Source organism: Gopherus evgoodei, chromosome 2 (genome assembly GCF_007399415.2).
Source record: "Gopherus evgoodei ecotype Sinaloan lineage chromosome 2, rGopEvg1_v1.p, whole genome shotgun sequence".
Lineage (NCBI taxonomy): Eukaryota > Metazoa > Chordata > Testudines > Testudinidae > Gopherus > Gopherus evgoodei.
Genome location: NC_044323.1, coordinates 188,971,580 through 188,998,414, shown reverse-complemented (window position 1 = coordinate 188,998,414; position 26,835 = coordinate 188,971,580). Strand labels below are relative to the sequence as shown.

General features: G+C 43.0%; 1 protein-coding gene across 2 annotated transcripts in view; it reads right to left on the bottom strand.

Annotated features, from left to right (window-relative positions):
• Positions 1 to 985: 985 nt before the first annotated feature.
• The window catches only part of SCGN (secretagogin, EF-hand calcium binding protein), a 50,513-nt gene continuing 24,663 nt past the window's right edge, over positions 986 to 26,835 (bottom strand). For both annotated transcript variants that reach the window (XM_030549539.1, XM_030549538.1), the window contains 5 exons: positions 13,177 to 13,232; positions 8,655 to 8,700; positions 8,496 to 8,555; positions 7,868 to 7,936; positions 986 to 1,668 (listed from right to left, as the gene is read on the bottom strand). In XM_030549539.1, the coding sequence (XP_030405399.1) occupies positions 1,540 to 1,668; positions 7,868 to 7,936; positions 8,496 to 8,555; positions 8,655 to 8,700; positions 13,177 to 13,232 (360 nt within the window). In that variant the 3' untranslated portion in view covers positions 986 to 1,539. The remainder of the gene's footprint in view (positions 1,669 to 7,867; positions 7,937 to 8,495; positions 8,556 to 8,654; positions 8,701 to 13,176; positions 13,233 to 26,835) is intronic.

Here is a 26,835-nt window from a genome sequence, read left to right as displayed (position 1 = left end):
AAGCATATGAGTAGTCCCACTGAAATCAGTAGGACTTAATGTTGACTTATTAAAGGTCATTTTCTGTAAATATTATACGATGAAATAGAATCAGATTATTTCAGTGCTTTGCAATGTGCAAAGTGCATTGTAGATCTAGTGAACTTCCACTTACAGAGGAAATCTTGCCTCCATGGATATGTCAGATCCTTGGTGCAACAGAACTACTGAGGTTCTACTGAACACGTCTGCTCAGCTGGTTTCTCTTTAAAGAGGGGGATTATTCAAAGGGACAGTAGACAGTGCATTGTGGGTGTGGCCAGAGAGTCACTGACTACATGTATCCTGAAATGGAAAATCACAGATTGCAGCAGATGCTATGGTACTGAGGCTTCAACAGTGTCAAGAAGGCCATGGAGGGAGGAAGGGATTTAGTTCCTAGTTCCGCAAAGGATGTAAACATGTGGCTAAGACCCATTGATTTAAAAAAAAAAAAGTTAAAGTAGAGCAAGTGCACTGCCGACTCTGAGCCTTCGTCTCTCTAATGGGGAACCCTGCACAAAGCTACTTAGATTTGTATCAAAAGAAGGATTTGGCCCACAGTGATTTCTCTGTGAGAAGTTTCCATCACATTAAGTGATTTCTCTGTGAGAAGTTTCCACTGTACTCTGTAGCCTGGCATAAAAGCCAAGGCTTGACAAACCCACTAGGGCTCACTCGACTCTAGAGCGCAGATTATGGCAGTATTTGATGAAGGCAATAATGGAATAGTGTTCCCCATTTTTGATCAATTGGTAGGTGTCTGGATATGGACACTGTTTATAAAAAATGCACAGGCCCCACTGGTAATTTCTTCTACTGAACAATGTGAATCTTAACACTTAATGTGCTCTGAATAAATACAGTGAGATGACAGACAAAATATACATAGTATAGTATGATTATTGAATTGTGATGTATGGCTGTCCATAAGTAATGCATAAGCACCAATCTTCTTATATTTCCTTAATTGCTGTTTTTATTCTTGCACAAATAAACTGCAAACCATCCACTATTATAATGCTGTACACACAAGCACAATGATCACGTTTAGAAATATAGTGACTTCACATAGAAGGCAGTCATCATAAAAATCAGGCAATGAAAGCAGCTACAGTATGAGAGCACTAATCTTACATTTTAAGGAAAAACTCATCCTACTTCAAAAAATTGATTGTGGCAGTATTTTATGAAGGAAGTAATGGAACGACATCCCCCATTTTTGATAAACTGGTATGTCTGTGGATGTGGACATTATTTATAAAAAATACAGAGGCCCCACACGTAATTTCTTCTACTGAACAAAGTGAATCTAGTTATTGAATTGAAAGGCCCTTCATGCATTCTCCACTCTGTGGCATCCTGGTGCAAATGAACTTTTATTACAGCAGTGAGGTGCCTATGTCTTCCACGTTCAGCACTATCACACAGATTGGTAACACAGCACTGAAAGAGTTCTACCGGCAGCAGCAAGTTCTTACAAAGAAAACATTGCAAACAATAGGTGAAGCGCATTCAAATCTATGGGTTCATTTTAAGCCCAAGACACAAGGCTAATTCAGATTTTTGAATTTTTCCATCCTTGTTCACATCACAGTGATGGAGCAGAATCTGACGGAACTTATCCAGGTCCACACCAGTAATGCTGGGCTGGAGACAAAAGAAAGAATCATTGTTGGGAGAGAAAATCTCTCAGTCATTTTTCTAACAACATGTGCCAATGGGAATTGCAGAATGACTGAAGCATATGAAACACATTGAGGGGGGAGATACAAATGAAATGGAGAGAAGGATGATTGGAAAGTCTTGTGGCTCTACATAGGTGCAGTGGGCTTAATTAGATTTAAGGAAGTCTAAATAAGGAAATCTAACATAATTTCTGTATTTGGCCCAGAGCATAAGTAACTGATAAAAATGTAAGAACGGCCATACTGGTCAGACCAAAGGTCCATCTAGCCCAGTGTCCTGTCTTCTGACAGTGGCCAATGGCAGGTGCCCCAGAGGGAATGAACGGAACTGGTAATCATCAAGTGATCCATTTCCTGTTGCCCATTCCCAGCTTCTGGCAAACAAGAGCCTAGGGACACCATCCCTGCCCATCCTGGCTAATAGCCATTGATGGACCTATCCTCCATGAATTTATCTAGTTCTTTTTGAATGTTGTTATAGTCTTGGCCTTCACAAAATCCTCTGGCAAGGAGTTCCATAGGTTGACTGTACGTTATGTGAAGAAATACTTCCTTTATTTGTTTTAAACCTGCTGCCTATTAATTTCATTTGGTGACCACTAGTTCTTGTGTTATGAGAAGGAGTAAATAACACTTCCTTATTTACTTTCTCTGTACCACTCATGATTTTATAGACCTCTATCATATCCCCCCTTAGTCACCTCTTTTCCAAGCTGAAAAGTCCCAGTCTTATTTATCTCTCCTCATACGGAAGCCATTCTATACTCCTAATCATTTTTGTTGTCCTTTTCTGAACTTTTTCCAATTCCAATATATCTGTTTTGAGGTGGGGCGACCACATCTGCACACAGTATTCAAGGTGTGGGCGTACCATAGATTTATATAGAGGCAATATGATATTTTCTCTCTTATTATCTATCCGTTTCTTGATGACTCCAACATTCTGTTTGCTTTTTTGACTGCCGCTGCACATTGAGTGGATGATCTCAGAGAACTATCCACAATGACTCCAAGATCTCTTTCTTGAGTGGTAACAGCTAATTTAGACCCCACCATTGTATATGTATAGTTAGGATTATGTTTTCCAATGTACATTACTTTGCATTTATCAACATTAAGTTTCATTTTCCACTTTGTTGCCCAGTCACCCAGTTTTGAGACATCCTTTTGTAGCTCTTCACAGTCTTCCTGGGACTTAATTATCTTGAGTAGTTTTGTATCATCTGCAAATTTTGCCACCTCACTGTTTAACCTTTTTTCCAGATCACTTATGAATATATTAAATAGGACTGGGCCCAGTACAGACCCCTGGGGGACACCACTATTTACCTCTCTCCATTCTGAAAACTGACCATTTATTCCTACTCTTTGTTTTCTATCTTTTAGTTACCGATCCATGAAAGAACCTTCCCTCTTATCCCATGACAGCTTACTTTGCTTAAGAGTCTTTGGTGAGGGACCTTGTCAAAGGCTTTCTGAAAATCTAACTACACTCTATCCACTGGATCCCCCTTGTCTACATACTTGTTGACCCCCTCAAAGAATTCTAGTAGATTGGTGAGGCATAATTTCCCTTTACAAAAACCATGTTTACTATTCCCCAACAAATTATGTTAATCTATGCGTCTGACAATTTTGTTCTTTACTATAGTTTCAACCAATAGCCCGGTACTGAAGTCAGGCTTACCGACCTGTAATTGCCGGGGTGACCTCTGGAGCCCTTTTTAAAAATTGGCATCACTTTAGCTATCCTCCAGTAATTTGGTACAGAAGCTGATTTAAATAATAGGTTACAGACTACAGTTATTAGTCCCAGGGCAAGATTAAGGCAGGGACTTTAGGCGTTGCAGCCCAGGGCCCCAGTTCAAGGGGGGCCCCGCAAAAATAAATCACAGGCAATGATCTCCAACACTGGGCCACTAAAAGTCCTGTGGCACAGCGGGGCTCAGGCGGGCTGCCTGCATGCCACTCCTGGAAGCAGCCAGCTGCTAGGATGTCTCTGCAGCCCCTGGTGGGCAGGGGAGGCAACTCCACGCACTGCCCCTGCCCCCAGCACTGTCACTGCAGCTCCCATTGGCTGGGAGCTCTGGGGGCGGCGCTTGTGGGTGTGGGCAGTGCATGGAGACATGCTGTCCTCCTCCCACCAGGGGCCACAGAGACGTGCTAGCAGCCAGTGCTACCAGGAGCAGTTTGGGGCTATGGCACACAGGCAGACAGCCTGAGCTCTGCTGCGCCACCAGCCGGGAGCCGCCTGTGGTAAGTGCCTCCCGGCCGAAGCCTGCACCTCGCACTCTCTCCCGCACCCCAACCCCCTGCCCCAGATCAGAATCCCCCTCCTGCACCCAAACTCCTTCCCAGACCCCGCACCTCCTCCTGCACCCCAGTCCCCTGCCCCTGTACTTAAACGTTTTTTGCTATTACTTTTTGAGTCTTTGGCTAGCTGTCCTTCAAATTCTTTTTTGGCCTTCCTAATTATATTTTTACACTTCATTTGCCAGAGTTTATGCTCCTTTCTATTTTCCTCACTAGTATTTAACTTCCATTTTTTAAAGGATGCCTTTTTGCCTCTCACTGCTTCTTTTACTTTGTTGTTTAGCCATGGTATCTCTTTTCTGGTTCTCTTACTATGTTTTTTTAATGTGGGGTATACATTTAAGTTGAGCCTCTATTCTGGTGTCTTTAAAAAGTTTCCATGCAGCTTGCAGGGGTTTTACTTTGGGTGCTGTACCTTTTAATTTCTGTTTAACTAACCTCCTCATTTTTATGCAGGTCCCCTTTCTGAAATGAAACACTACAGTCTTGGGCCGCTGTGGTGTTTCTCCCACCACAGGGATGTTAAATGATCTAGGATCACATAACAAAACCTGCTGCAGAGCTGTGCACAGAACCCAGCTTTCCTGACTCCCAGTCCTGTACTTTAACCCTGTTTTCTCACACACACATTGTGCCTTGTGGAATGTGTGAGATTGATAGATAAATAGTCTCTAAGTTAGTACTATGTGCCAGACTAATTCTATTGCTTTAAACAACCCTGAAATACCATGGGCTGGCTAACACACTATAGAAGACTTATTTTAATGGCTACATTTCCATTGTATTGCAATAGTGCTGTATCATTTCTTTGCATTAACATCTTTCCTTTGTTCTCACATTCTCATAATGAGAACAGAATTTGCGGTGTCAAAAATATCAGCTTCAGCCATGGTTACAAAAAGGAAGATGATGATGAAGAAATCCCTTGAGGGAAGAATGTTCCTACGTCAGATGACCAAGTGTCTTCTTTTCTTTGTTTCAGTCATTGTCCTGGTTACTAAGGTCTTCACAACCTTTTCAGGCACCATGGCAAATATGAAAAGCGTGTTATTGAAAGTGTACCTGCTCATCTGAGACCAATCTACAAAAGTACATTTTTTCTATTTCCATGGATAGCTGTTATCTGCCATTTTTGTTGTTATTGGCTACATGTACACAAGGTTAAAGGCAGCCTACAGTTAACTGTGTGTAAATGGTGGGAAGGAAAAGACTGAGAGTGGATGGAGTGCAGGTTCTGGAAAAACAAGAACTGATGTTCATCAGGCTTTCAGATATTGAAAGGCTGATGCCATCGTATCCAATCCATATTGTTAGTCTTCGGATATGCACAGTCAATATAAAGACTAGTTCTTATTCTTAACTGATATAAGATATGCCCCTGATTAATTACACTTTATTATAGGAGGAGCTGGTAACAACCCCCCTATATTTAGGCTGCCTAGCACTTTCCATTATAAAGAATGCCTGGGACCTTTTCTTTGAGAAGCTCCCTCACTTCTACTGTTTGCAGAAAACCTTTGATATTTGGCAGAGGAAATCCTCTTGAGCTACACAAGTACCTTTTCTTTGTCCCAAGACACTCCATTCAGAATTCGCTGAGATATAAAGTGTTAAAAACTGCCAATTCCTTTCTCTCTCTGGCATGCTACCAAAACTTTCCTGAGGAATGTCAAAATCATTGCACATTCCCAGGCTGGACTCATTCCGCTGCCAAAGGAGTAGTATTAGCACACGCTGCAATGGGAACACCAGCAAAGTGCTCTCCTATTAATTCCCTGATCCAGAGCATGGCCCCAGTGGTTCATTTACATCCTTTCCCTTGGGTTTACCACATAGGACAGGAGCTCCCCCAACTCCTGGGAGGGGAGAGAGACAGACAGACAGACAGGGCTTCCTTCAACCATCCATCAAAACCCAGCATGTGGCACCCAAAGTCATTCACACCTCTGGGGGCGACATATAGGACAGGAATTCTCCAAACTCCAGGGGTGGAAAACACAGAGAGCACCGGGCCAGGTTGGACTTCCCCCCAATCACTCTCAAACAACCTTCCCTTGCTGCCAGCTAATCCAGTTAGCCCTGCAGCTCAAGTAGGAGCAGTCTGTGCTGCAGTGCTGAAGGTTCAAACTCTGATGATGATTCTAAACTGGGGTAGCTCTTAGCCACAGCATATCTCAAATGCAGTTTCACATGGGAAGCCTCTAAGGGTCTGTCTACACAACGAGTCTCAGAGTCCAGGTCAACTGACTTGGGCTTGTGGGACTCGTGCTACAGGGCTAAAAATAGCAGTGTAGACGTTCGGGCTTGGGCTGGAGCCTGGGCTTCAAAACCCTCCTGCCTTGTCAAGTCTCAGAGCCTGGGCTCCAGCCTGAGCCCAAACATCTACATTGCTATTTTTAGCCCCATAGCATGAACCTGAGTCAGCTGACCTGGGCTCTGGAACTCACTGCCGTGAGTTGTTTTTTTTTTCAGTGTAGACATACTCTAAGGTAGCCAAGGTTGAAACTATGTTGGTCAAAAGCAAAAGATCAGATTGCGCCTGGAAACTAAATGGAATACAGTGCAGTTATAATCTCCTGCCTGTGAGAAGCACCAGTAAACAGGCAGGGCATTGCCTGCACTAGCTGAAGAGTCCAGATGATTTTCAGGAGTAGCTCTATGCAGAACACATATGTACTAATTCAATATGGAGATAGCAAAGACATGGACAATTATGGCCAGGGCCTCATCCAAAGAAAAGATTATAACTTTCCTGCCAAGCACAAATGGAAAAAAGAACTCTGAATCTGTACTACACTTAAGTTTTTCTGGTATAGCTATGTTGGTTAGGAGAGTGAAAAAAAATCACTCCCCTAACTAACATAGACATGTCTGCAAAAGCCCTAGTGTAGATGCAGTTACACCAGAAAAAAGTGCTCTCTTTAGCTGGTATAACTATGACAGTTTGCCAGGATAGCTATATCAGCAAACCCCTGTTAGTGTAGACAAGGTCTTGGCCAGAGTTGCTATCTGCACATCCAATAACACCTGAAGACTTGATTAACAAACCCACTGCCGTAATAAAAGGTTGGTAAAACCTTGTAATTAAAGGAAATGATGTAATCTTTGCCATTTCCTCTGGTTGTTCCACCTGTCTAATACCATCAGCTCAGTCTTACCTGGAGCAAATGTTGATTTGAAATCAACATTTGGAACATTCTGTGTGACCCAAACAAAATTTTTTTGTTTTATTGTTTCTGCAAGAAAAACTGAAAAAATTCAGTTTGAAACTAACCACTTTTATCCCCCAGATTTTTTGCTTTGTTCACCAAATTAAAAAATCAATTATTCACTCACTCTACTTACGACTTCACTGGGACCTGAGCATTCAGCACCTCATAGGATTGGGCTCCTTTGCACTCATAATGGAACAGATAAGAAAAGACAGACCCAAGTACTCTCCATACAAGATTCCCCTCTTTCCCCTTTACCCCTGACAGCTAAATCAGTGCCCTTCAATCATTGAATCTTACATGAACTTGACCAAAGAAAAAAGTGTGTATGTATACAGTCAGAGATTGAACCTTCAACCAGTGTTTGTTGAACTGCATTGTCTGTCTAATTTAGAACTATCTTAGGCCTCTATTAAGAAGAAACTGCTGGTCATTTTGAATTATACCAGACTGTGTGTCTGACAGTGTTAGTGTGACATGGACAAATGTCCAACAGTATTCATGCAGAGACCATGAAATTAATTTCTTCTTATGACTAAATTTGATTTCAGATTTTCAAAGGTTTGTGCAAATCAGGAACATATCATTCCTATGAAAAATAAGGGAAACAATAAATGCAAAGAATCCTGAAGCCACCTTGACAAGCTCCATCATATCTTTGACAAACCCATCCACTTCTGGACCTTCCAGTTCTCCTGTTTTACTCTGAAAGACAGAGGAAACATTAAAGGCATTTCACCAAGTCAGAAATATAGTAATATTTTCTACCGATCAGGTTCCCCTAAACTCGATGTATCCGTAAAATTCTATCCTCCAAACCATCACCTGTGATTTCTCCTCTCCCCATAAACTGTAATGACATCTTCCCTCATCTTTTTGTGAGGCTCTTTGGTGACTACCCTACAAGTCCTGTGCAGGCAGGAAATGGCACTGAAGTGCTGCTTTCCAAGTGATATAGGACAATTAGGGAATTCAGTCTCTGCTGTGCCCAACGGGTGCTGCAATCAAAAGAACTATGAATGGGGTTTTGAAGGTGGCATTCTGGCTGATGGGATGAGGCAAGCATGTGGTGCAAAACTGCTTGAAGGACACAGAACTAAGGCCAACCCTGCTTCTGTGATTCTATAAACACTACTTCCCCTGAGGAAAGAGACCCCTAACAATACAGCATCATCCAATGCTACACTGCATAGGAATGAATGCGAGTCCAAGTCCAGATGTGCCACTTAAACTGCAATATAATAAAATACCCCACAGAACTCACAACATCGTAGTGTGCAAAGATTTTCTCAAAATCATTCTTCCTTTCTTCTGTACTACAAGCCTGAATGCAGGGGAAAAAATGATAATGGGTTGAGGTTAGAGCTGAGTTATCTCAGCTGAAAAAAGTAGAACGAATGCATTAGAAAATAGTGCTACTTACATCCATTTTAAATTGAAGGAGGAAATTTTCCTGGAGTGCCAAAATCCTAAAAGGAGAGATCTAAATTATGATCTTTTTGGTTATCGTATTAGTTCTACTTGTCCAGAAGGCAAAAAGATTGAAGGTTATAGCGGTCTAAAGAAGGAGGTACTTTCTGAGAGATCTGTGGGTGATGTGGCCATAAATCCCTCTCCGTTCGTGAGGAGCTATAGTACAAATCCCTTGGCTCACTGTTCTGAAAATGGACTCCTTTATGTTAATGACTTTTACAGACATAGGCACTGACTCCTTCGGTGCTCTGGGGGGAAAAATTGGTGGGTTCTCGGCACCCACAGACAACCAAACTCCCTGCCCCACCCTGCCAGCTCACCTCCACCTCTGCCTCCTCCCCTGAGCATGCTGCATCTTCACTTCTCCCCCTAGCTCCCAGTGCTTGTTGCCACAAAACATCTGTTTCACCGCGTAATAGGCTCTGGGAGGGAGGAAGGAGGAGCAGGAACGTGGCATGCTCAGGGGAGGAGGTGGGGAAGAAATGGGGCCGGGGGTGGGATTTGGGGAAGGAGTCCAATGGGGCAGGGAGGGGGTGGAGTTGGGGCGGGGACTTTGAGGAAGGGGTTGGAATGGGGGCAGGGCAAAGAAGGGAGGGGGTGAGTCAGGGGTGGAATTGGAGGGGTCGGTGGGGGTCGAGCACCCACGGGTCCCAGGAGAAGTTGGTGCCAATGCTTACAGAACATTTCCATTGCTAGGACCAGTGGAGGCAGTTAGCCTTAAAAGCAAGAGCTATTGTCCAGTTACTCCTCCGTAATTGGATTGCTGTGCTGAATTAAAGGAAATTCTCTTTCTCTCTTTAAAGTGGAATCAGTGGAATATGTATATGAACGAGAGAAAGAGAGAGATCTTCTCATGGATGAATTCCTTGGTTGTGAAAAAAGGACAAAATAATACTGTCTTGAGCACTGACAATGTACAAATGTCCCCTTAAAGCACTATTAAAAGCCCTTCTTTCAAGCAACTATTCCAGCTCTGGGTCTCTCCTGAGCACAGAATGCCAGTCACATCAAATTATGCCCTCACTGAGGTTTTGTGATGTGACAAATGACAAATGTTCACTCTGAGCAGGAGGGAATCTACTAAATTCATTTTACTAAGAGTCAGCTAGCATATGTGTTATAAGCAGATCACTTACAGAGTCATTATCTAAGAGGAAGCTGGAATAATGGCCTTCCTGTGGTATTGTTCATTCATTCTCTCTCTCTCTCAATGTGTGTCTTAGAAAGTAAAGAATTAAAGGATTCTGGGTTATTATTCTTAGCTAAATGTTAATGGCAAGTATGAAAGGATTCTGGGGTGCATGGACAAACGTGAGGTCAAGGCACAACTGAATATACACACACACGCGCACTTTGTAGTGGCCGAGAAGGTGCTTCAAAGGAGGTAACATGGCAGCTGAGGGAAAGTATTAAAAGATTCTGGACTGTGTGTATAGAAGTATAGTCAAGGCATAGCTGAATATATTTTCTCCTCATTAAGAGACAGCTTTAAGTATGCATGTTACAAGGGAACCACTTTATATATATCTATATGGGTAGAAGCGAGGTCAAGGCACCTCTCTCTATATATTCAGTAATGCCTTGACTGCACCTCTATACACACAGTCCAGAACCTTCTAATACTTTCCATTGGCTGCCATGTTACCTCCTTTGAAGCATCTCTTCAGCCAGTACAAAGTATTCTAGGGCGTGTACTGCCCTAGAAAAACACGGGTGATGTCGTGCTGGGAGTCTACTACAGGCCACCTAATCAGGTGGAAGAGGTGGATGAGGCTTTTTTCAAACAACTAACAAAATCATCCAAAGCCCAAGATTTGGTGGTGATAGGGGACTTCAACTATCCAGATATATGTTGGGAAAATAACACCGCGAGGCACAGACTATCCAATAAGTTCCTGGACTGCATTGCAGACAACTTTTTATTTCAGAAAGTTGAAAAAGCTACTTGGGGGGAAGCTGTTCTAGACTTGATTTTAACAAATAGGGAAGAACTCATTGAGAATTTGAAAGTAGAAGGAAGCTTGGGTGAAAGTGATCATGAAATAATAGAGTTTGCAATTCTAAGGAAAGGTAGAAGGGAGTACAGCAAAATAGAGACAATGGATTTCCAGAAGGCGGATTTTGGTAAGCTCAGAGAGCTGATAGGTAAGGTCTCATGGGAATCAAGACTGAGGGGAAAAACAACTGAGGAGAGTTGGCAGTTTTTCAAAGGGACGCTATTAAGGGCCCAAAAGCAAGCTATTCCGATGGTTAGGAAAGATAGAAAATGTGGCAAAAGACAACCTTGGCTTAACCACGAGATCTTGCGTGACCTACAAAATAAAAAGGCGTCATATAAAAAATGGAAACTAGGTCAGATTACAAAGGATGAATATAGGCAAATAACACAGGAATGCAGAGGCAAGATTAGAAAGGCAAAGGCACAAAATGAGCTCAAATTAGCTATGGGAATAAAGGGAAACAAGAAGACTTTTTATCAATACATTAGAAGCAAGAGGAAGACCAAGGACAGGGTAGGCCCACTGCTCAGTGAGGAGGGGGAAACAGTAACGGGAGACTTGGAAATGGCACAGATGCTTAATGACTTCTTTGTTTCGGTCTTCACTAAGAAGTCTGAAGGAATGTCTAATATAGTGAATGGTTATGGGAAGAGGGTATGTTTAGAAGATAAAATAAAAAAAGAGCAAGTAAAAAATCACTTAGAAAAGTTAGATGCCTGCAAGTCACCACGGCCTGATGAAATGCATCCTAGAATACTCAAGGAGTTAATAGAGGAGGTATCTGAGCCTCTAGCTATTATCTTTGGGAAATCATGGGAGACGGGGGAGATTCCAGAGGACTGGAAGGGGGCAAATATAGTGCCCATCTATAAAAAGGGGAATAAAAACAACCCAGGAAACTACAGACCAGTTAGTTTAACTTCTGTGCCAGGGAAGATAATGGAGCAGATAATTAAAGAAATCATCTGCAAACACTTGGAAGTGGTAAGGTGATAGGGAATAGCCAGCATGGTTTTGTAAAGAACAAATCGTGCCAAAATAATCTGATAGCATTCTTTGATAGGATAACGAGCCTTGTGGATAAGGGTGAAGCGGTGGATGTGATATACCTAGACTTTAGTAAGGCATTTGATACGGTCTCACATGATATTCTTATAGATAAACTAGGAAAGATGGGGCTTCTATAAGGTGGGTGCACAACTAGCTGGATAACCGTACTCAGAGAGTAGTTATTAATGGCTCCCAATCCTGCTGGAAAGGTATAACAAGTGGGGTTCCGCAGGGGTCTGTTTTGGGACCGGCTCTGTTGAATATCTTCATCAACGATTTAGATGTTGGCATAGAAAGTACGCTTATTAAGTTTGCGGACGATACCAAACTGGGAGGGATTGCAACTGCTTTGGAGGACAGGGTCAAAATTCAAAACGATCTGGACAAATTGGAGAAATGGTCTGAGGTAAACAGGATGAAGTTCAATAAAGATAAATGCAAAGTGTTCCACTTAGGAAGGAACAATCAGTTTCACACATACAGAATGGGAGGAGACTGTCTAGGAAGGAGTATGGCAGAAAGAGATCTAGGGGTCATAGTGGACCACAAGCTTAATATGAGTCAACAGTGTGATACTGTTGCAAAAAAAGCAAATGTGATTCTGGGATGCATTAACAGATGTGTTGTAAACAAGACATGAGAAGTCATTCTTCCGCTTTACTCTGCCCTGGTTAGGCCTCAGCTGGAGTACTGTGTCCAGTTCTGGGCACCGCATTTCAAGAAAGATGTGGAGAAACTGGAGAGGGTCCAGAGAAGAGCAACGAGAATGATTAAAGGTCTTGAGAACATGACCTATGAAGGAAGGCTGTAGGAATTGGGTTTGTTTAGTTTGGAAAAGAGAAGACTGAGAGAGGACATGATAGCAGTTTTCAGGTATCTAAAAGGGTGTCATCAGGAGGAGGGAGAAAACTTGTTCACTTTAGCCTCCAATGATAGAACAAGAAGCAATGGGCTTAAACTGCAGCAAGGGAGATTTAGGTTGGACATTAGGAAAAAGTTCCTAACTGTCAGGGTAGTTAAACACTGGAATAGATTGCCTAGGGAGGTTGTGGAATCTCCATCTCTGGAGATATTTAAGAGTAGGTTAGATAAATGTCTATTAGGGATGATCTAGACAGTATTTGGTCCTGCCATGAGGGCAGGGGACTGGACTCGATGACCTCTCGAGGTCCCTTCCAGTCCTAGAGTCTATGAGTCTATGTTAGTGAGGGAAAGGCAAATCCTGGCATTTCCTAGAACTCTAATGCAGCAAGCACGTGGATGCTGTGGTAACGGGGACCAGGCTGTAGAAACACCTAGACAGCTTGATTTCACTTGAAACATAGGAAGAATTCAAACTCAGACCTCTGCAGTATAAACCATCAGCTTGCCTAGGTCTGCTGCTAGAAGCTGCTAAACCATAACAGTACCATTAAAATCTACCTTGCCAGGTCATTCAGATCCAATCGTCCATCTTTATTTTTGTCAAAGATCTTCATCTAAAATCAAGAAGACAAAATTGCCATAAAATAGTAACACAGAGATAGCTGGGTAAGAAAATATGAACATAGAATGGCCTAGAAAAATTACACTGCCCTTCCCACTGTAAGGATAGCAGTGCAGAGGGAATTCAATATTGCCCAAGTCCCCAGGAAGTGTGCTGACTACCACAACACACCATCTATACACCTCCTATGGTGCAGCATGCTTTTCCCATATCTGATCAGCAATGTGGGGAGGGAGAGGAGAATGACTACTTCTTCATACCAATCCCTTTTGTCATGACCCACCGGTCTCAGACCAGGGCCTGCAAGGTTCATGGGAACAGCCATGCTCCAACCCTCCACCTGGCAGCCTGCTGGCAATAGCTTACCTGAAACCCATGAAGCCCAGCCCCAGTGTGAGACTCCGCTCCTGAGGTCCAAGTGGTGGAGTCCCAGAGTGGATGATGGACCTGCTGGCCCTATGTAAGCTAGTGTCAGGAACAGGAAGCCATCTGAACAACTGGGTTTCATCTTGGTCCAGACTGTGCCCCCTCCCTGTGCTTCCTGCTAGCTATATCTGCTCCTGCTTCTGCTGATTGATCTCCTGACCTTCTGACCAGTGGTGCAAGTAGAAATCATTTCTTGCTGGTACTGCACTCATGGGAGGGACACAAAGGGGGGGGCATGTGACCTCGCCATGTGACCCTCCATGTGACTCATCCCTGCCCCAGATCAGGGCTCCCACGCTCTCCCCATCCCTTGAACCACCACCCTTTGTATACACAAACATCAACATGCTTAACTACTCACTTTCCCCCTAAATCCATAGTATTCAGTCTGTTTATATGGAATATGGGAGTTGAGTGAGGAGCCACTTCAGCATATGTATGACTTATTAAAAGACAAATTTTAAATAGAACTGTATCCTAAACTGCTCTATGGTATTGTATCCAAAATTGCATTTCAATGGGTGATTCAACATCCTTTATAGGAACAGACTCCTGAAACTCTTACTGGTCCACAAAAGTGGTCCATAGTCATGCAAATAGTCCCATGGTCTTCAATGGGACTGATCAAATGATTTAGGGTTTACAGGATTAGATTCCAAGTTTGTAAATTGTTCTGGACGAAACTGACAATGCCTGAGCTGTCAGATCAGAAGGAGCTTCATTCGAATAAAGGTGAGCCAATGTGTGATAAGTCTTAGCTCCGTTGCTAAGATGAGGAACATATTTTTCAGCAAAGTTCTTTCAGACTCCTGAGGCAGTTGGTTTAAGGCCGTCAGTGTCTGGCATTGTAATCTTCACTTATAGTTCTCTCACCCACAAAGCTGGAAAATGAGGCATTTGTTTTCTTTGTTTTGCTACTCCAGTTCCAGTTAACAAAATGCATGTTAGACTAGTTTGGCTGCAAAGTAGTATTCTATGTACATGGGGGACAATACCTAATTCCCATCAGGCTACAGAACTGGGCTGACATCAGAATCCAAACATTCTCTGGTCAGTGCAAGCAGAGGCATTCCTCTAATGATTTGGACTTGATGTGATGCAGTATGGATGCCACGGATAATTCAGACCAATGGGGAGAAACAGAATAAAAAACATTGTTTAAACACCTTCCCTCCTCCCCCACCCCCCTTGAGGACTCCTGACCAAAGTAACAGCACAATACATATGCTAGCAAACTTAAATAAAGCCTATGTTTAAGTTTGTTAGCATATGTATTGTGCTGTTAAAGCCATATAAAGAATGAATGCCCTCCCTAGCTGCATTCTGTTCCTGGAGTGGAGGGGCTAGCTCCAAGTCTTTTTGGTACCTCATACCTGCTAAAAGTCTCTTGCTGGTACTTCTTAAACATTTTAAAAAGCTTATTTACTTTACATACAACAATAGTTTAGTTTAGTTATATATTATAGACATATAGAATGTTAAAATGTATTACTGGCAAGTGAAACCTTAAATTAGAGTGAATAAATGAAGACTCGGCACACCACTTCTGAAACGTTGCCGACCCCTGTGCTAGCCATTCACACCTGGCACAGAAGTAAATTGTGGCCCTAATAAGTTCTTTACTACATTAAATACCAGCATCACACTATTGTCTTTGGAAAAATGTTGGCCCATGGGCAACTTTAAAACCCTCCAATTCTGATTTCATCCTTATCCTCATCAGTTGTAATGGTTATGACACAGACCAGGAGAAAATGCTTCATTCTGATACACAGAAATGTCAGCATTTTATATTGTCAAAGCTGGTGGGTTTATTTAGAGCAAAGCCTGGCATCAAGAAGAACCAGTTTTATTCAGGAATTTCAGATGACAGTGTCAAAGAGTTAATCCATATGAATATGGGTGACACCTTTTGCTTAATATATTCCGATTGTTTCCTCCTTGTGACTCACTCCCATATATTTTATTTTATTTTATTTTATTTTGGAGTTCTTTGCCTGTTTGAAGAATAAATAAGAGGTGATCACTTAAGCCAGGAGAAAAGAGGCTCAGTAAATCATAAACATGAATCATTCATGGAAAAATGGTGTAGAAAAAAATGATTGCACTTTTTATTGCAAAAATGGTATAATATTTCATCAAGATAGGCTGCTGTTCTCTTTCCCATATTCAGTATTGGGATAACTAGTAACATTTCTTTCATGAAACTTACTCCTTTAATGGTTATCTCTTCTAAAAATCAAAGTGATTTTATAAGTCCTTGAGAAGGCATATGTGGTCTGTCTCCCCTATTTACACCTTCTGTAACAGGCACAGTGTTCAGCAGAGTTCAATCCATGTGACACAGAATAGGAAAAGAAGATCTCACAGTACTGCCAGGGAAACCAAGATGCTGTTTCTAAACATCTTCCAGAAATGGGGCAACTATGTCAGAATTCAGTTCAGAGCCTGATACTTACACGGACTCCCAAGAGCTCAGTAAGTAGAGAATGTGAGAAGGGGCCCGAATGTCCTGAGAAGCCTCTATATAAATGTTTAGTCCTATTGTCAAACACATTTCCTCCCTGCATATCACAGAGTCTGTGGTAATACTTTTTATAGTATTAGCTTTAGATAAGAACAAATAACAGTATTTTATTGAATGAATTCTTCCGAATATTTTACCTTATACATATTCAGCATGAGGTTTTTAAAGACTACTCATTGGCCCAACTTTATTCCCACTGAAATTAATTAAGAGCAGAGTTAGATCTATACTGAAAGCTTTTGAAAACTGTGTCACTAATTCAAAGTGATCGGAATGTACAATGGATACATAAATGTGTATTACAGTTTCATTCCTGTTTCATAAAGCCTGTTCTGTGTGCAGTTACCTCACAGTTTTATAAATGTTAGAACTAAGAATAACCTTGATTTTCTAATTTTCCCTCAATCTGGAGCTGGAAGAATGAGTGAAGCAAGTCTAGTGTGGTGTGAAGCAGTCTAATGTGATTGCTCTGAGTGAGATAAGGGAGTAAAAACTTAGCTTTGAACTTTTTATATGCACAAATTTAAGGTTTATTTTGGAAGCATTGTAAATAGTCATTTTCCCCTCTTGCAGTAAATCACTAATGGTAACATTTTAAAAACCCCATTCAAAGTTAAGTATATGGAGGGGATGTTATGATAGGATCGTTAATTTGGGCAATTGATCTTGGATTACCACCAGATAGGTCTGCTCAATGGTCTGCGGGGAGATGTTGGATGGAATGGGAACTGAGTTACTGCAGAGAATTCCTTCTTGGGTGCTGGCTGGTGACTCTTGCGCACATGCTCAGGGTTTAGCTGATCGCCATATTTGGGGTCGGGAAGGAATTTTCCTCCAGGGCGGATTGGCAGGGGCCCTGGAGGTTTTTCGCCTTCCTCTGCAGCGTGGTGCACGGGTCGCTTGCTGGTGGTTTCTCTGCAGCTTGAGGTCTTCAAACCAATTTTGAGGATTTCAATAACTCGGTCCTGGGATAGGGGTTGTTATAAAATTGGATGGGTGGGGTTCTGTGGCCTGCCTTGTGCAGGAGGTCAGACTAGATGATCAGATTGGTCCCTTCTGACCTATGAGTCTATGAGTCTATGAGTCTATAAAGTTAATGGGACTTAGTTACCTAAGTCACTTTTGAAAATAGGACTTAGGTGCTTTTGAAAATGTTACTGTAAGTCTCTTGTTTTGGGGCTGCAGGTGACAAATGTGACATGCAATAGTCACAAAAATAATATGAAGAGTCACATGAAGTGACAGTCACCACATTCTAAAAAATACAGGACCAAATTAATCCCTGATGTAATTCCACTGCATTCTGCCTCTCTGCAAGAGACCAAAATATGCTGAAGACACCTTCCCAATCTTTTCTTTACAAGAGGAACACTGTGATTCTTACTGCATTATTAAAATCATTTAACATAGTAAAACTATTTCTAAACTTCACCCATGTTCTTTTAGGTATTTCTATTTCACTGAAATTATTCTTTTACTTTCTAACATATGTTATAAACCTCAAAAATACTCTTGTGCAGAGGTGAAGTAAACTGGTCCAGTCCGGCGTACCGACAAGAAAGTGCTGACCATACTGTCAGCGCCACTGATGGGGGAGGAGGAGGAGGGCAAAAGGGGTAGCTGTGCTGGGGCCCACCAATCTGAAAGGGTCCCAGGGCTATAGTGGCTATTTAAAGGGCCCAGCTACCCCGGGGCTCTGGCAGTGATTTAAAGGGCCTGAGGCTCCCAGCTGCCACTACCATGCCTGGGGGATTTTGGTCCCAGCCCTGCCCCTTCCAGGAGCCCAGAGCTGCACCCATCCCCTCCCCCCCGACCACCTTGCCCAGGACCCCGGCCGGCCTGCGTACCGGTAAGTCATTTAAGTTACTTTCATCCATGCTCTTATGTCAGCAAAACCTCTTTCAGGGTCCTTATATTTTTAAATACAGGCCTAATAGCACAATACACTGTGATACATCAAATAGGAAACCTGTAGGTCTCTTCGGGGGAATTTCAGCCTCCATGACCACTAAATCTTTGGCTTCTCTATGAGATTGAAATAAAGATACTAATTAATACCAATTGTGATGGCAATTTATGTGATAGAGACACATGACTGGCACATGTGTCTCTATCACATAAATTGACACGTGATAGAGACACTGACCCTAAGAAGTGGATTGAGGCCAATAACTCATTGTGCACATGTCAAGCCAAACCTCTAATTAATTTTTCATTCATATGTCTCCTAAAGTCTCCTTGCCTTCCAGGATGCCCTCAAGGAGTACATAGTATAAAACATAACATAATAATAACCCTCCCTACTGTAGTTATTCCCTCATCTGGGCTTTCCAGTGTGTGTTGTCTACCTTACTTCTGTTTAACTTCGATGACAAGAGCTCTAGAGTAGGAAATGTCTTTGTGTGTGTGTGTGTGTGTGTGTGTGTGTGTGTGATCAAATAGCCATGACCTGTGTTCACGACTACTACTGTGGGCTAGATTAGAATTGGTGAGGTAGGTGTGAAAGGATTCCTGGCCCACTATCAATCCTCCTGAGCAGTTTGGTCCCCTCTTAATTTTAATTTGGACCTAAAGTTTAAATTTTATTGACTTTAAATGTGTATTTTCTAACTAATCAGCATCATTTCTTTCCCTTTGCTTCAAGCTCCCCCATCTGCCTCTTTTCTCTGAGCTCTGCCTTTCCCAATCCAAGAAAAACTCTCAGGGGCAGTGCCAGCCTCTTCGTGTGTGTGTGTGTGTGTGTGTGTGTGTGTGTGTGCGTGTGCGTGTGCGTGTGCGTGTGCGCGTGCGCGTGTGCGTGTGCGTGTGAGAGATGTGGGCTAGATAGAAACTTTCAGGGGCTGCACTTTACATCTTGTGGGCACACATATGGGAACACTGACGCATCTCTGCCTCCATGCAGGGCCCAGGAGGAGCGTGAGGGCTCCAGCCCCTTGCTGCCTCTTCATGGAAAGGGGCCTGGAGCTGACCTGGACTCAGGACGCACTGCGGCTTGAGGACAGCTCTGCACACCTTACATCGCCTGCTAGCTTGCAGCACAGCTCAGCTCAGTGCCTGGCAAGCCTGCTGCTGGTGCCCTCAGACTGCCACATTGTCGGGACTGGACCCCTCATGGCCTCTGCTGGCCCCTGTCCACCCCGCTAACAGCAGCAATATCCTCTGGGTTCCCAACTCTGCCGCAGCCCTCTGCCCCTGTGCCACACTTGCGGTGTGCAGTGCCCCGCACTGGGCTGCGCGTTACCACTCCACCATGTGCCAATCCCCTCCTTGCATGATGCCTGCTTGTCTGGAACTCCTCCCCCACCCACACTTCCTCTCCGCTTGGGGCTTTCCACGCCTTGTCCATGCTCCCCATTTCCCTAACCATGCCCTCCTTCCTCTGTTGGCATGCCCCCACCTCCGCTATGCATCCTTCCCCCGTGATTCCCCTCCCCCCATGATCTCCCTCCCCTATGAATGCTCCCCCTTTCCCCATCTGTGATCCCCTTCCCTTATGCACACTCCTCCCAATCTTTTGCCTTGCATGTTCCCTCCTCCCATTTGTTGTTATTTCCATGCCCCTACCCCTTGCCCATGCTTGAAATGCCACCCTGACTTCTCTGGTGCTGCTGGTGGCAGTGCTGCCTTCAGAGCTGGGTGCCAGGCTAGCTGCTGCTGCTCTCTCCGCCTTGCCTTCAGAGCTGGGTGGCTAGAGAGTGGTGACCACTGCTCCTAGCAAGGCACCCAGCTCTGAAGGCAGCGCCGCTGCCAGCAGGAGCACAGAAGTAAGCATGGCAATGCCATACCATACCACCCTTTCTTCAATGGTTAAATATTGTGCTGGGAGGGGTGGCTACGGGAGGGTTAAGGCAAATTTTGGGGTAGTTATAGCCACTGCAAACCCCTCCCCAAGCTCCCTCATCTTTTCAGATTCTACTTTGCCTATAATAGGACAAACATGCTAAATCAGATTTCCAAATACATTTAATCTTTTGTCCATTCAAGTCAACAAAGAAAAAGAAAGTCCCACCTGAAGGCCTAGGTTGTACCTTTCTGTAATAATGATTTGCACATGAAATATGGAAAACATGTACTCAATATGGAATGGCTTGCAACAAATTAGTTCAGGTACCACATCTACTAAACTAGACATAATCCATTACTTGGACAACAGTAGCTCATGCACATCTGCTATGTGCCATCTCTCCATGTATTACACATCAAATGCCTGGGGATACATTTATTAATTAAACTTGCTAATTTCAAGCATGTGTTTGATCTAATCTGATAATTGCATACACACATAAAGAATTACAACAGGTACATCCCCATATCATGGATCTATTTGTGTACAAACTCACATGGGAGGTTTAAATAGTTGTGGGCCTGATTTTCATTTAAACCATTTTGGCAGCATAAAGATGCCTTTCAGTGGAAACAAATGAACTGTACACCCACTTGAAAGTACCTTTACATTGCCAGAGTGGTGTAAAAGAGTGTCGCGTAAATGAGAATAAGGCCCAGCATGTTTAAACAGTATTGCATTTTTATCAAAGCTTAATGAAAAATGGATTATTGTTTGGGAAAGCTCCTTCAGGAAAGATGCTTCCTGGTGACGTTTGCAAGTAAGTAGTTGCGCCTGAAGGGCATAGGAGCTATTTGGCCCAATTAGCTCCTGATGGGACCATTGTAGCAGATTGCCTGCTGAGAGAATTGTTTCAAGTGCTAACTGCCAGAGTTCTGCAGATGAACTCAGTCCTGAACTCACTTTACAGACCACTGAGGAAAGTGTCTCAAAAGGGGTGCAGAAGGGGAAAAGGGAACTTTATGGAATGTAGGCAGCCCTGTAACCAGTTGTCTTTGCCTACTCAGCATCTGGAGGAAGTAATGTTGTTAGCACATGACTATCATCATGCTGATTCCATATGGGCAAATACCTAGGATAGAGTGGCTGATTCAGCACCTGTCCATCCAGGCAAACAGCCAGTGTCTCACATCTTTGTAGAACCCTAGTGGGTTCAGACACATCTGATTCCTTGTGGCAGCAGAAGTTGGTAACTGTAAGTCACCAAGACATCAGTTTTAACATGCTGGCAGAAACTGATGCTGTCTCTTTATGGCAGAGTTCAGTCTTTGAGTTTACAATGGTTTTAAATCTACATCCAAACAACCAGCAGTATGTCTGTGAAAATGCAAATTACCTGGCCGACAGGGAGGAGGAAGCTTTGCCCCTCACTGACAACATAGAGCAAACAGCTGAGGGGGTGCTGCTAGAAACATTTACCCCTACTCAGCAGGTAGGTTCCCTTAACCAAGGGAGCTCAAGTCTCAATCCTTCAGAAAGCGGGGCAGGAAGGACTCACCCAGAGGGTGACCCCAAGAGGGAAAGTGGATATGCACAGCCCTGGGGTTGGGAGACAACTCCATAAGGGGCCTGCCAGTAACTGCATCCTAACCTCACCGATCCCTAAATATCAAAGCCCCAAAGATGTGCTTGGATTAAAAGCTTATGCAGGACAGAACACTGTAGTAAAAGGAAAGCCAGTACCTATGTACATGCAAGGCTACAGGAAGGAATTAAAGGACACAATGGGTATTGAACAAACCAGACTATCTAAACAGAAGGTGTTGTATGACAAGATACTTGTAAACCTCCATTTGTGATGAGAACTTTGGCGGTAACATTAAACCTTGTGGTGAAAAACTTGATGTTAATGTTCAGGAGCTAGTGCTCAGATGTGGCCACAAGGAGGTGCTGCAACTGTGAGTGATATGGGGGTTCGCACCCTTAGCCACTAACCAACATACAAAGTGCATAAACATACTGCAGTAAGGATATATTAGTGATAAAAACAATGGTTTTCACTTCTATATGCCTTCCATCTGATGATCTTGTGAACTTCACACATATGAATGAATTAACTGGGTGTTGTGAAACTAAGTTCCCTTACCTCCATTTTACAGAGAGAAAAGGGAAGGCAAAGAGAGACTAAATAACTTGCTCAAGATCACGCAGGAAGTCTGTGACAGAGCTGACAATAGAACCAAGCCACATCTCCTGTGCTTTAAGTCTTTCCCCACCAAATTATATGGGGAGAGATTAGGGGCAAAAACCTACCCTCTTCAAGTAAATCGGAGTTCTGTCATTGACTTCAAAGGGGCTTTCACCCTAGATTCTCTCCAACTACTAATTTCCATAGAACAAATACTGTACTTCATAATTAGTTTTTATTCAGGCAAAATCCTGTTTGAGTTTTTGGTCTCAGCATTCATATTATTATCACACAAAACTAATGTTTTATTCTTTTGTAGGCAAAGATAGTGTTTTGGGTGGTTTTTTTTAATGTAATAGGATATTGTGGTGCTTAAATTAAAGGCTTTTGGTGAATCCGATGTTATCATCAGTGGGTATTCAAAAAAATGAACCACAATAACCTTGCTCTGTATGTGATTATTTCAACAGCCTATGTAACTTGATTTACAGAAGCACAAACTGGTAATGAGCTTTCCCTGAATGCAGCATTAATACATCAGGACTAATAGCTGAAGTAGTTTTGTGAACTATAGAACGCTAAGAACAGTCAGTGCCTTTACTTACAAGGTAACTAAGGAGTGCAAGTGGCTTCTGCATAGGAATGAAAGGTTTCTGTTCAGTCTTGAAATGAGTGAGTACTATATGATTACAGATGCAAGAAAGTTTATTAAGGATGATGATTTCTGTGCAAGCTTAGAAAATGATTGTAAAAAGAGGCACCTTCTGCAAATGCTGATTCAATCATTACTTGGCATCGAAGCAAATCAGGTAAGGACCTTGGCATTTGGACCATTGACAATATTATCCTAGAAACCCTCCCTGGACCTGATTTTCCTCTGCATTGTACTCCAAGTACACCTGTGCAAAATGGATGTAAAATCCTATCAGGTTAGAGTGGTAAAAATGTACCTCCTCTCGGCACAGGTATAAATGACTACACAAGATGTAAGGCAATGGAGAATCAAGCCCAGTGATGATGTTTTTTACAATATCTTGCTGGCTAATAAACATAAATAAAATGGTAAAAAGGAACAGCAGTAAGGTGTGGGGAGGAGGCAGTGAAGAAGTACTACTAATACAGCAGGGGGGACCTAAGACAGATAAATGAGAGAGAAAGAGATGTTAACTCAAACACAAGGTTAATTTTAGGTCTGGTTATTATTCATCTACAGACGATACCCACTAAAGTACATACATTAAGACTAGGATTCCATGCTGAGATTCTGACAAACTTATGAGCTTGAGTCTTGTGGTTTTTGTGACTTCACCAGAACCCATAAGTCCATTGAAGCCTCACTATGTGCAGCTGGAGAGAGATTATTTCTACTATTATTACCATTATTTTCTCTTTGTGGTGAAGCAGTAGCAGGCATCACTGCAAGTGTTTTCACTGTCTTTCTCGTAAGTTTAGGACGGTTGAATATTTTCACCCTATCAGCAAAACCTACCATTTTCTTTTCTAAACTACAGTACCTGCCTGGTCTCCCCTGGTACCCGGCTATAGTATTCCTATAGCAGGCTGCTGTTGCTAAGAGCTATGGGTAGAAAGTACAGTGATTTGAACTCTGCCCCTGAGAATATGCTCCCTCCCTCCACAATGCTTGTTCTGGGCCCACTGGAAGAACAAGAATCCTTAAAACACTTCCAAACAGAATTTCCCTGACTGATGGGGAATTGCAAAATGCTATGTATCTAGCTGTACATATATGCATACATGTGTGTGAAGGCAAATATACACACACAAAAATTAAACAGGGTGAAATCTACTCCTCTAAATAAGCCAGCCTCCACAGCACAGCAGTGCCCTTTTAGTGCTCCTGCAAATAGGAGCTTCTTTGTTAGAACAATTATATTAGAAGCCTTGCTCCCATGGGCCCAGCCCTGCAAGGTACAGAGCACTGCACTTTGACTTCCCAAAGGGCGAAGGGGGCTCAATACCTCACATGATAAGCCCCACCCTCTACAATCTATGGAACAGTCCACTGGGGGTGGCCTACTCTACAGCAGAGGAAACAGAGAGGTGCAATAAGCTTTGTTTCAGCCCATACATTGGCACAGTGATAGCAGTGGGCTGTGCTGGACTCCCATGGCCACAGGCTGCGAATTTCATCCCACAATTGCCAGTTAATCTCCCTCACTAATCCGCTGCTTTGGGCTTTGGGTAGGGAGGATGCTCTCACTGCATATGGTTGTTTCCACAGAACCACATAACTTAGAGATGAAAAAGACTTGTTAAATCATCTTGTTCATCTTTCTGCCAGTGAAAGATTGTGCCCTAGACTGTTCAGAACTCCCAATTGCTAGAATATAATCTCCAGTCTGATTATAAATCACTGAGTGACCATTTTCCTTGGGAAATTGTTTCACTGTCTAGTAGGTCCTACTGTTAGACCGGGGTAAGCAACCTTTCAGAAGTAGTGTGCCGAGTCTTCATTTATTCACTCTAATTTAAGGTTTTGCATGCCTGTAATACATTTTAATGTTTTTTAGAAGGTCTCTCTATAAGTCTATATATTATATAACCAAACTACTGTTATATGTAAAGTAAACAAGGTTTTCAAAATGTTTCAGAAGCTTTATTTAAAATTAAATTAAAATGCAGATCTTATCAGTTTAGTGTGATCCTTGCCCTTGCTTTTCCTTTCTGAGTTTTCCAATGTCTGGCACGTATTTGGATACTTTAAGATGCACACAGGCTTCTGAGTGATCAGTTGTTAACTGACTGGCAGGAGGTCAGTGGCTGGAACCCCAGATCGGCAGCTGAGGTGAGTGGAGCTGGCGGCTGGTAGGGCTGAGCAGGGCCAGAGGCCTGTACCCTGTCTGGCAGAGGTCCTGCGCTGGAACTCCAACCGGAAGCAAGGTGAGTGGGGCCGTGGTAGGGACCCTGGCTGGCAAGGGGCCAGCAGCTGGAACCCCAGACCAACAACAGGCTGAGCGGGGTCAGTGGCTAGGACCTCAGCCTGCCGCCGCTCTGGGTTCCAGCTGCTGGCTCCTGCCAGCCGAGGTCTCAGCCCGCTGCCAGCCTGAGGTTCCTTCACCCAGGCCGGCAGCGGGCACTGAATGGGACCGGCAGTGGGACGCCAGCTGGCAGGATCTGGCGGCACAAACCCCAGAGTGGCGGTGGGCTGAGCCACTCAGCCCGCCGCTGCATGCCATCAAAAATCAGGTCACGTGCCACCTTTGGCACGTGTGCCGTAGGTTGCTGACCCCTGGATTAGAGGTATACATTAGGTTAGCTAATCTCTCTTCCTGCCAGTGCAGGTTTGTTTCTTATCATTCCCTTACTAGAACTTTGTCTGGTTTAGCTTTAAATGTGCCAGAAGATAAGGCTTTCATCATTTCCTAAGGGAGCCTATTCCACACACTAATGGTTTGCCATTTTTTCTAATGTTCAGATAAAATTTTCCCTTTTGAGTTTCATCTCATTACTCCAAGTTACATTTGCTTCCTTCTGGATATTTACACCCTTCAAATATTTGTGGACTGTTACAATGTGCCCATTAGTCCCAGCATAGTCAAGCTATACATAATTAATATTTTGAATCTTTCCTAGTAAATGAATCCCTCTGGCCTACTCATCTCTGAACTCCTTCCAGTTTGTCAACAGTATTACGGTAATTTGGTGACCAGAACACGATATTCCAGATGCAGTTGCCTGAGAATCACAGAGAGGAGGATTATCATAGTGCTCTTTTGTAACACTACATCTCTGCACATACAGCCCCAAACTGCATTGCACCTTTTTCCCTGCAATATCACATTGCAAACTCAAGTTTAATTTGCTGTTAGATAGCACCCTAAATTCTTCTGGCATAACTGCTTTGCAGATTCCTTCCTCCTGTTGCATAGTTGCATTTCAGATTAGATATCTCCAGATACACTAAAGCAGCCATTTTTTCAAGTCTGAAGCACAGAGATGTTAAATTACTTGTCCAAGGATACACAGCAAGACAGGAAAGCATCTAAGAATAGAAATCAGATGACTTCTGAGTCCCAGCCCCATGCTTGAACCACTAGGCCATGTTTCTTCTCAACTGTATTACTATCTAACTGCACCTGCTGTGTTAGCAATCATATTATGTGCAATGGCAGTTGCTGTGTCTTGGGAAATTATGGGGGAAACTCATAGGAAGGGGAAACAAGCCAGAGGTTATGAGCCAACCATTCTCTGCAAATTTCAAATTGCTTACTCTCCAACTGTTGCTCAGAGTACTCATCAGGGAAGTAAATCTTAATGGAGCCTTGCAAAAGCTATTTGCTACCAGAAATCTCTCCTGAAAAGACTTTTATGCTAATTGTGGGGATTTTTTTTCTATTTTCAAGGGGGGGGGTTGCTATACAATTACTTCTGTAGTCTGATTTCATTCCTTTTAGGGGGGAGTGGAAATGTACTGTCATAAGTGGACATGTGAGATTTGATGGTAAAACAAAAAAAAGTTAAATTAGTTCTTGAGTTAGATATAAATTGTCAAAAAAGAAGTCATGAGTGCTTATGAATGTGTCCACAAGCTGTTAATGAAAGTAGCATTAGTTGAAGCCTTTGATGGAACTCGGATGACATCTTCCACTTCATTATCAGAAATGAACAATTTTTCCCTGAGTTGGTTTCTTATGCTCTCTCTCTCTCTC